This window comes from Kryptolebias marmoratus, linkage group LG7 (assembly GCF_001649575.2).
Source record: "Kryptolebias marmoratus isolate JLee-2015 linkage group LG7, ASM164957v2, whole genome shotgun sequence".
NCBI lineage: Eukaryota > Metazoa > Chordata > Actinopteri > Cyprinodontiformes > Rivulidae > Kryptolebias > Kryptolebias marmoratus.
In genome coordinates, this window is record NC_051436.1 from 13,324,067 (window position 1) to 13,335,546 (window position 11,480).

Genomic DNA, 11,480 nt, shown 5'->3' on the forward strand with positions numbered 1-11,480 from the left:
GAGGTGGAACAGGAAAAGTGGAGGAGGGATGGGGACCGAGAGGCCTGCAGACTTTAGCTGTACCGCCTTAAGACTGGGGTGTTCGCTCAGTACTGACCGACACCTCCGAGTACTCCACCTTTGCTCAAGAGGCTGAAATTATCTTCACCTGTGTGGGTGTAAAATGACTTCAGAAGGCAAACCAAAAGCACAAAAACATGTGTCAAGTGAGAAACTTAAATGTGTTTGTGTTTTTGATCGGTGCAGGATGGTGGGTATCGATCTTTAGTTCAGTTAAGTGTATTAAATCAGTGTATGACAGCATTAAATAATATGAGTGCCGTTGAACAGAGGTGGAGAACAGAGTTAAAATCTGTCGGTCCTTGTTTAGCAAAATGATCAATTAAGCAGTTTAAAATATGATTTAAATCTAAATAAAAACTCTACATCTCTACAGTATGATAAACTATAAAAGGAGAATTCTGTTTTAAGCGTAAAAACATAAAACTGCATAACATGTTAAAAGTTTATAATCTGAATCACCTAAAGAACAAGAATCCCTCCTCACATTTACAAAATAAAAGTCTTTATATTACTTTGTTACTCCTTTTATAATTGCACTTTAAATAGAGGAATTAATGACAATTCAATTCATTTCCTGGTACCATTTAAGACCTGATTCCTTACTCGACTATGGCCCAACCGCACGACAGTGTGTACTGTATCTAGGCAACAAGGATCCAATCAGAGAAGGCGGAGGAGTGAGGGCAGGGCTCGATTTGAGAGTGCAGATTAGCCACCAGGCAGGAACTGATCACTGGATTGGACTGTTTTGTCTCGAACAGGGCTCGGGAAGACTTTTCTCGGCTGACTGCTGGTCACGTAGTCACATGTCAGTCTTTTGGGAGCCAGAGGTCACAACGTTTTCTGATGGAGGTGAGGTGAGGGGATAACGTCTCTGATGTGCGTCGGACCTCTGGGCCAGGTGTCCAAGTGACACCAGCAGCGGGGATGTCTGCGAGGCGTTTGTGGTTTCAAGCGTTTTAGTTCTTGATTTCAGCCGTTTCTTGATCCACGGGCAAAATGAAGGTTAAAAAAAACAAAACAAAACTTCAAAACAGTCTTTTGTTTTTCAGTCTCTGAAAGGTGAAAAATAAATCCCAGTCTTTGTAAAGTTACAATCCGGACAAGCAGTGAAAGTAAAATAAAACAAAATAAAAAGCCTTGTAGCCATTTTAATGTTGAATGGCTCTGGACTCACACTAAATCAATATAGGATGCAAGGGCCAAGCTGGTGTAGCGATGGATGGATATATAAATGAGCAGCAGAACCGGCCAGGAGCAAATCAGACGCAGAGCAGAATACCACAACCTCCAGGTGAAAAATCCTTGTTTGCTGAGTCCACAGACAAGGAACAGGAAGGTAGTGACTTGTTGAGTACATTCAGCTTTGCAGGTGAAACATGGATGATCGATATCTCTGCACAATCTGTTTCAGTTCTCCTTGATAATGTTTCCTTTCAAAGTCTATTGAAACTGGAGATTGTGCTGAAATCATGAGAACAGTCTTTCAGAAGTCGTGTAGCGGTCCTTTCAAAACAGCCGGCCAGCTTGTCCAGGCAGAAGGATGAGCTCCTTGTCACATGCTTTATAGTGTGAGTAGACGTCCATGTTGTTGTGTGACATCCACAGAACCAAATCTGAATCAGAAAATTGTCCAAAAATAAAAACATAAATAAAATAAAAATAGTCCATCAATTTGAGCAACAAGCATATATCTTTAGTTGCTCCGCTGAAGAGTGTTTTAAACTCCAAAACAGTGAACTGAATCCTCATGATGTGATCACTGTATGAGGTACTGCAGCAGTTCTCAGTCCAAAGTCAATACTCCAGTGCACAGGTAGAGGGCAGCACGTGCTCAAAGCCAGAGTTGGCATCCAAACTGGAGCTGAAAATTGTTCACTTTTTTTTTCTGGAATGTATTTATTTTTGGAGCATGACACTTTCAGTTTGTGCTTCTCCTCAAGATGGTGGATGGGAGAGGATGAGGAGTAGGAGGAGGGGGAGGCATTGCCACATGGTGCAGTACAGTCCAGTTTCACTCCAAACAGCAAGCGGGCTCCCAACCCCTGTGGCCAGGTTGCCATGACAACTGTGAACTGCTGCTGCTGTTACCATGGCTGCCACTGCTGTCGGCAGAGCCCTGATGCAAGCTCCCAGTTCCTGCTGGCTCAGCGTGTCAATGGAGGGCAAAACAGGAGCCCCCCACCGCCGCCGCCGCAGGCTCGGGCTCAGCTTTTACTCAGTGCCTTGGGGGTCGCAGACTCTGGGCCTAACTCAGGTACCAGCGATGCACTTTCGCTTAGCGGGACGGGAGTTGTAGAAGGAGTAGGAGGAGTGGAAGAGGTGTTGTTGGTGATGTTGGTGGTAGTAGTACGCAGCAGGTACCAATAGGGGCAATGGAAGAGGCATGGGCACCTTCATAACAAAGCAATCAATGGGGTTTTAAACAGCAGTCACACCATAAATATATAGTGAGAGAGAAGCGTTCATGATGGGATACAAAAGGCAAAAAAATGGAAAGTAAGAGGACAAAAAGGAAGAGACAGAATATTGCAGTAAGAGTAAATAAGAGTGAGAGAGAGGGGCGATACGCGAGAGGAAGGAAAAAAAAAACAGTAAAGAATAACACAAACAAGAACTGATGCATCTCTACCCACACATACTGTCAGGATCTGTTATCCATGCAAACCCAAAGCAGATGCAAAACCTACAAAAACACACACAGCGAAGAAAAAAGGCACATGCTGGGAACGGCTATAGCATAAATTCACAGCTCACATTAAAATTCAGAGCTTGTTAGAAAATAATCACAGGTACTGTCTCTCTGTTGCTGCTCCTCAACTGCTTTGTGTGCCAAACATGAGCGTCACATGGAAAAAAAACCCTCTACGACAGCAATAATTACAGATAATTTACAGAAAACAATGTGCTGTTTTAAAAAATACGTAAAAAAAGAATCTCATGAAGATGTTTCTTTCTGACAGAGTAGGTTCAAGTTTACCTAGATACACTGCAAACATAAATATAGACCAAAGTAGGTAAATCTCTCGCTACCTCAAATGATCTCTGCCACCAAATCATCACTCATTATAATTGCTTTCAGTAAGTTGCATCAAATTTATTTTATAAGCCACAAAAATGTGTTGCAAGGCAACAATTATTAAGCAATAGCTCGCACCTTGGTGTGAGCTTGAAGATGATCTTGCTTTCTCTCCTCAATGCATGAAAAGTAAACGATGTAGGAAGCATGCACTCTCTGCACAATCAAAGCCTAATTTAAAACATTACCACCAGCTTTACCTTCGCTCCAGCACTTAACATACCTCTGCATGGCCCAGACAGACAACGAATGTGTGTATGAGATCATCTAGTGAAGGAGCTTGTTATGAAATTTAAAGCTGCATTAGAAGCAGATGGAAGGATGAGTTCATTCCCAATAACCCCCCCGCCGCCATGACCCAAACCCAACTCAGACCTTGGTAGTCAAAGATTCAATTCAGTGATTTATTAAACTAAATAAATTTTACGTGTTCAAATAAAGCAAATACTTTAACTCGAGCATGAAAAGCTCAAGGATTAAGGTTCGAATCTGAGGAGGTGCCAAAGCAGTTTCTGACTGATAAAAACCCGAGGCTGTGTTGGATTTGAGTGACTCCACCCGCCCCCCGCCCCGAACTTGGAACGCTACTCAAAACATGCTTTGCATGAGTGAGGATGCAGGTTAGTGGGAGACAGAGCCTAGAGCCAAAGACCGACCACCCTCCCAGTGACCTTACCTCCTCCAGCCGGCTCTCGCTGCTCTCCGGTTCTGACCCAGACGCTAGCTGCTGGGCCATGGAGCTCTCGGAGTCTGGTTCCACCTCGGCTGTGCTGGGCTCCGAAACCTCCCTGCAAGAGCAGAGTCAGGCTGATGAAGAACCGCATACTGTTATATGTTTAGAAAAATAGAAATCACAAGCAAGGTAGCTATGGTGACAGGAGACACTTGTGCCTCGCATGCATGGCACAATACCTGCTGAACACTGAATGGCTGTGACGACAACGATGACAAAGAACTGTACAGTCACAATTATACTCAGTCCTATTTGGCTTTAATGCAACACATTTTACTCCTTGTGCTCTTCAAAATTATTAGCCACTGCTAAACAACTGACTCAAGAAAATCAGTGGAAATTTAACAAGTTTAGCTACTGAACCAATGAAAATAGAAAGTATGATTCAAAGTTCAACTTCCTGATCTCAGCAGGAGGGAGAAAGAGCTAAAGCAATATTTAAAATTTAAAACTGAACATAACAGAAATTAATCAATCATTGCTACTACGCTTATTTGAAGGGACTTTTATGCATAATCGACATACTTCAGATTTTGCTTGAGACAATGCTAATTGTTTAAACAACACGACAAGCAAATCCTGTGGTTTTGAAGTGTTTGTCAGGCTGTTACGAAGAAGTGTCAATCATTTCAACAGGAAGAGAATATGTTCAAATAGCTGTGGCTCAGGAGTGACTGTCCGTCAATCAGAAGATCGTTTTTCCTGCTTTTACGCTCCGCAAGAAGGAAATATTACCGCCTGTCGAGCTAATCAGAGAAACTCCTGACAAAGGACGACCACCCCTCCCACCGGCCACAGCGGGTTTGGGTTACAGGAGACGAAATGAGTGAGTCGAGTCAAAGGAGAACACAGGAAGAGTCGGAATAAGGGTGCTGGAGGCTGGTGATCTGGGTCACTGCTGCTATAAATACCTCATCAGCTAGCTGACACCCAGGGTCACAAACTAACTCATACTTTTAGAAGTAAACTGACAGGTGACTGTGTGTGTGTGGTCTTCATCGGATACACACTGGGTCACACGGCTAAGCATTGTGCTTACTACGAGCTGCGAGTCGGAGCTCACGCGCTCACGTCGCTCTTCTCCTTGACGAACTTAACTGCCTTTGTTGGTTTAAATCTGAGATGGAAGGAAAAACAAAACAAAACAGGAAATTGTTGTTTGTAGCTGCCCTGCCAGTGTTATCAAAAGCCTCAGCCTCCATGTTCTGAAGCAGAGAAGCAGCACCCTGTAGGAGGGAGAAGCCCATCCTCCGGCAGCCTTCGTTCTGATTTCACAGCTCTGTCTCCTTCATCTTTTATCTTTTGCAGTTCTGCTGGATTTCATAGTGTGCTCGGACACTTTCAAAACTGCTTCTCATTTATAAAATGTATGAAAGAACAAAAAAACAAAAAAACAAAAAACAAGAACATGTTGCCAAAGTCATGCTCTGTGTTTAGCTTTAAACAGTTCCTGGAAATAAACCTTAAACTTTCAACAGATATTTAAACAATAAATATATTTCTCGTGTTGACGATCGCGGTTACATTTGTTTAAACTTACAGATTAACTGTAAAACAATCATCCTTTTATAATTACGTCTAAACAAACCTAAATGTTTCAATAACATTTAACTCAAACGTAAAGGATAGTTTCGATATTGTGAACTGAAAGGTTATAAACTATCCGTCTTTAACGTAACACCACTTTAACATGATGTGAATTATTGCTTTTTTTTTTTTAGATATTTTGACATCCTAAAAAAAGTATAGAAATAATTTCACTTTTAAGGAACCTTTTGGCACAAATGGTGTAAAATTTTCTCTAAAGTAATAGACAGATTTTCCACCTTTTTTTCCTCCTCAAGATGGCTGCTGGCAAAGAATCTTTCAAAGAAAGAACTTGAAATGTTACTCTGTAGTAATGAACTGTAGCTGGAGCCCCAAAAGAGCCTGTTCAACCTCCAATACAAAAGATTAGTCACTGGTTAGTTTCAGTAAAAAGCACTTTTTTTCCCACCCCCTTTCCGGCGAACAGCACACATTTTTCTCAACACTTCCCCTCGGGGTTTGGGCAGTAAAATGTTGTGTAGCTTCAGGAGAAGGGGCCAGAGGCACAACGAATTTCCCACCAAATTCAAATCAAGAAAACGGCATCAGGATTTTACAGTCTGAGAGGATGAGTGACTGCTAACGGCGTATATTTACGCAATTCTTGCCCCCCTGCCTCACAAAGTAGCAGCTCAAAGGCAAGAAGGGTATTAATGTGGAGGTGGATAATCATCTTTCTAAACAGCCTCACATTCAGATGATTTAGGCAGGCGTGAGGAAGCACAATCAAACTCCAACCTGAAAAGCAATACTGCAACCTGGCAGACAAAAAGCAACTTATTCATAGCACCATAATAACATTTCGATCAGCTGCAAATTACCTGACTGACCAGATAATAACCTCAACATTCGTCACCCATCAAATCAGACGTGAATTCACCAGCATGAACGCTGGTGACAGCTGGAGAATTGTATCACACCATACAGCTAACAGATGTCTGCTTTAATGAGCTCCCTCGACAATAAAAATCACCAGCAGCTAAAACCACACAAACACCAATATTAGTATTTGTCAGCTAAATGCTGTAACAAACAGATCTTGGCATTAAAGGACAAAAGCCTGGTTTGTTCTTGTGTAATGCAAAAAGAAAGCAGAGGGATCAATTGTCTTCCTCCCAGCATGATATCTGAGGTTATTACTTATTCATCGGTGTCCTTCAATGAGCAGCTATTTTAGAAATTGATCAAAGAAAAGGAGATTCCTCCCCCACCCCCTTCCCCCCCAACAGAATCTTCCCCCGCTCCTTCACCCAACAAAAGGCTTTCACCGACGTCCCCACCCCCGGTCTCTTTCCCTCCTCACATGAACGAACGTGTTCCACGACCAGAACCAGGCCAAAGCGCGAACCCAACGAGGTATTTCACGCAGCCAGGGCAGGAGCCGCCGGGCTAATCGGCGGCACGCAGACACCGCAGGTTAAAAAAGACACACCTATCCCTCTGGATTTGGAGATAACCGGTGTTAATAGTACAACCAGCAACCTGAAGCCTTGACTCGCTTCTTGGCTCTCGCCCACCCCCCTCTCTTTCTCCCTCCCTCCCTCTCTCTTACCCGTTTTTGTTGCCTTCGGACAGCATTGTGACCGGCCTTGAAAGAGAATCTCCCGGGGCTAAAGCAAACGACACTCCGCGGCTAGCAGTCGCTTCGATCCGGTACGGGCTGAGATCGGAAGCGCCGGGCCTGAAACCGGTCGTCGTCGTTCCTATTTCTCACTGGCCGTGTGTGGCTGCGTCGGTATCAAGGATGCAATGCATGCATGACGGCCATGTTGGCTAGCGCGGACAAGTCGAACGGAATGCCTAATTAGCTTCCGGTCGGGGGGTTTCAAAATAAAAGCTCCGGTTGGCAGCTAAAACGTGGCGCACGTCGAAATGTAACGAACATCGGAATAAGGTTATTTCTGCCGGCAAACTAACAAAAAACCATCACATACGGAAAAAATAAAGGTTAAACAACAAACGAAAGCGGTGCTGAATTCCTAACAGAAATATTCAGATTTACATGATTAATGCTCCTGATTTATCTTTAACATAGTGATGTGCAAAGAGACATTATAAACATTTCCTTGCTAATATCATCAAGCAGTTTAGCTTAAACCACACACATAAAAAACCTTTATATAAATCCAGTCAAACCTCTCGTTTGCAATATGCAAAACGATGTGAAAATGTTTTTACATACTCTGACAGCCTGTTCTCCTCCTGTTTGTTACTGCAAGATCATTTTTGTAACCAATTTCAAGCTCACATTTGCTTTTTTCCCACCGAGGGGTACATTTAAAAAGCCTGAAAAGGGACAGAATAGGTAATAGGAATGTGAGCACATTTCATTTTACACACAGATCTTCAGTGTAGTCTAGTTCGTTGACGTATGTCCAAGTGGAGATGAAAACACATTTATCAGGTTGAAACATACACAGAAAAAAACATTAACTGCAAGCAAATGGCTCCTGCGACTTTATCACGAGAAGTTTAATTTGAAAAAGTTGTATGTGTAATAACCCCTGTGAGCAAAGGTAAAACAATCATAAATACTGTGACTCTACCTGATGATACATTATTTTGGGAAACAGTGCTGTGGAGGACGTTTATAAATAACTAGTAATGATAATTTATCTTTCAAGGGATGACATTCATAAAGCCCTTTCACTCTGTTTTGTTTTGCAAGCTGTTCAAAATGTCCTCGAGTGAGTAAGACTGTTCCAAAAGTGACACAATTGCTAAACAGTTTATCTTTAATAATATTATCAGTGTCATGCAAACCAGGTGATGTTCAGAGATTATATTCAAACCACACCAAATTGATTTAAAACACAAACTACTGTTACACAATAGGATAGGAACCTTTTCAGCAGTAGCAAACAATAAACAACAGTAGAACAAGTAATGCAGAACACAAGAATAAAATAGGCGGCAAAATCATTTTTGTTGGTGAAGCTTTTAAGACTTCTCTACCCTAACACGTGGATTTTTCCTGAGTTTTTTCCACACATATTCAGTTCTAGGTCACTGAAAACAGACCTTGTTCACGTGGAAACGCTGTCTTTCCAAAACAGTCTTTTTATTTGTCGTTTCTAAATATATTCTCATAAACATGGTCATGTTTTTCAAATGCACACTAGATATATATTGTAGTTTTTTTCCTGCAACGTTTGCTTTAGTATTGAAGACAGTTCAAAGAGTGATAAAAACCTTTTTGGGCTTAGATATTTTGGTGTAATAATAAGGGGTTTATGCCTTCTCTGCTCACTGAAGTTATATGGGCTGTTCAACCAAAAGGGAGCCATTTCTGTCCCCTGTAAGTTATATTTATTAATTTGCATGAAGATTAACTGAAAAATACATTTTCTTATTAAGCCAAGTGTTCTGCTTGTGACCTAATTGTAAATTTAAGGTACATTTTTGGAAAGGATTAATGAAAAACTTCCTTAAACATTAAAAAAAAAACAGCGTATGAAGGTTTTGCTGGCATCTGAACGCAAACATGTAATCTATCATGTTATGTACGAGGTTAACTGGTGACTCTTCAATTGTCCCTAGGTGTGAGTGAGAGGGTGAATGGTTGTTTGTCTCGTTTGTCTCTATGTGTCCCTGTGATGGACATGCTACCTGTCCAGGGTGTCCCCAGCTTCTCGCACAGTGACTGCTGGAGACAGACACCAGCTCCCTGAGACCCAGAATGGTGAAGCGGGTAAAGAAAATGAATGGATGGATGGATGTTATGTACGTCAAGGTTGGGGCTGTAGGTTTGATTATCATTGTTTTCAAAATGTTGCATTTAGGCTGTTCGCACAAAAACGCAAAGGGTGGGGTTTCGAGATATCTTTTCCACTCTGGAACCCGTTTTCCAAAGATATCCTAAAACACTGTTTTTCGTGTGGACTCAAAGCTGAAATGATTTAAAAAATAAAGTTTGTGTATTCATAAAATGCTGTTTCCTTGTGGATAGGGCCTGATCTCCATTTTAAACCGTCTTGGACCGTCTACATTAACTTTCTGATTATGAGTCACGATGCATTCCTCCAACTGGTTCATCATGTGTGCATGAAGCTTCAGACCGGGTGCATGCTCAGTATGTTTCTGGTTAGTGTGTTAACTTAGATGAAGCTTATTTCTAAAAGGTTGCCAACACACTCCTTATGACGACTTTATTTTTAAAACCCAGGTTCAAAATGTAACCCTAGTGTATATGCAGATGCTGCGTGTTAAAAACGGTTACTGACCTTTTTGAAAGGTTTTGTTTCTCCAACCCTTTACCCAAGTTAGTCTTTTTCCCGTCCTCTCCGTCTTGCTTCTGGTCTGCCTTCTGTGAGACGATTGAAGGTAAGACAAAAGAGAGGCAAACGACAAGAAAGCAATTAAACTTTAAAATGCACATCAGCATTAATTCATGAAAGGTTCAATTTTGTTTTAAAGACACAAAAAAGCCAATAGAAATATTATGTTAAAAGCCTACAAGGGTTGTCAAAAAATACTAAAAACTAGTATTTGAATAGATACTCGTTTACGTCAGTATCAATACCAACAGAGGCATCTTCATCTCCTCCAGATGACGTTCACAACCCTGAGCTGCTGCTGCTGACACGAAACCAACTTCAAACTATTTGTGTCGTTGTAATCTCTGATCAGGCTCCAAACTGAAACTATTTAATGCATTTAGTTCATTGTGTGATACATTTTTGAGACTAAATTTTACTACCCCAAGCCAAAATAGATGTTTGATTCCCCCCCCCCCCTTTAACCACCACCGTGGATATCAACCATCTATTTGTGGGTGCATCTAATTTGCGTAAGCGAGATAGATGAGGAGTTTCTGCAACTCTTTTGTGTTTGGACAAATATCAATAAGGTTGTTACTTCACGGCTCTTTGAACTATTAGATTATCTGTCTAAAGAAACAAGCAGCCAGATGTAATGGACCTGATACGGGTTTTGAAATGAGTGAGATGTAAAATTGGCCAACCTTTTCAAAGACGCACGGATCTACTCGTTTCAACATGATGTGAACGGTACAAAGATAATAAAGTATTTTAGCAAAAGTTGGTTACACTGTGGTGCTACAGTTTTGTTTTCTGGTTCTCCAAATATTTTCAGTTCGGAGCATCACTCTAGGTAAAAAAATTTCTCCTACAATAATGAAAATGGGACAAAGTTTAAAATGTCTGTATTGTAGCAATCATTGATGCAACGTGGTATTTTTAAAAAAATGTACCTTATCGTCATCTGAAAATGACTGACACCCAGAACAGTCACCACTAACCTTCAGCTGATTAGCAGTTTGGGTTTTATCCCTGGAGGAGGAGGAGGAGGAGGAGGAAGATGACGAGGGTGACGAGGAGTCTGATTTGGAATCAGAATCTGAAGAGGAACCTGAATCTTGAGCCTTGGCCACCTTCCTGTCTTGACTGACTGTCTTCTGTTTCTTTTCCTCTTCCTCCTTTAGCCGCTGCTCCTCTCTTCTCTTTTCCTCTTCCTTACATTTCCGGTCATTTTCCTCCTCCCGGCGTTTTCTCTCCTTTTCCTGTTCCTCCTTCTGACGCTGCTTCCTCTCCTCTTCCAGTCGAGTTCTCTCCTTTTCCTTCTCTTCCTCCAAGCGTTTCCTCTCTTGTTCCTGCTCCTGTGTTTTCTTTCTTTCCCTCTCCAGCTCTTCCTGTTGTTGCTCTCTCTCCTTCTTCTCTTTCATTTTCCTCTCGGCTTCTGATCCACGCAGCGGTGGAGCTTCATTGGAGCGCCCGGGCGTTGAGTGTGCCGTCTCCTCGGACAAGCCGGGGGCTGAAGAAGCCTCCTCTGTCTCCATCTTGTGTACGAGCAGCGAAAGGGGTCCGTGTCTGCGCTTCACAGGCGGCTCCGGGCTGCTCGAACGGGAGCTCGAATCAGAGTCTTGTCTTTGCATCGAGAGGGGTTGGAAAGGTGCCACCTGAGCCTCTCGGAGGCTGACGCGTTCCTGCTCGTCTGGCGGGCTTTGCTTGGGAGTGTCGGGCAGGGGGAACAGGTTGGGGGGAGGAGAGGGGGGAGGCG

At 42.4% G+C, this 11,480-nt stretch overlaps 1 protein-coding gene across 2 annotated transcripts in view; it reads right to left on the bottom strand.

The window, feature by feature from the left end:
- The window catches only part of acin1b (apoptotic chromatin condensation inducer 1b), a 25,322-nt gene that overhangs the window by 9,151 nt on the left and 4,691 nt on the right, over positions 1–11,480 (bottom strand). Inside the window, exons 6-8 of one of the 2 annotated variants that reach the window (XM_037976768.1) lie at positions 10,723–11,480; positions 9,686–9,768; positions 3,819–3,930 (exon numbers count right to left, since the gene is read on the bottom strand). In XM_037976768.1, coding sequence (XP_037832696.1) covers positions 3,819–3,930; positions 9,686–9,768; positions 10,723–11,480 — 953 coding nt within the window. The remainder of the gene's footprint in view (positions 1–3,818; positions 3,931–9,685; positions 9,769–10,722) is intronic. The other variant, XM_017433176.3, reaches the window with a different exon arrangement.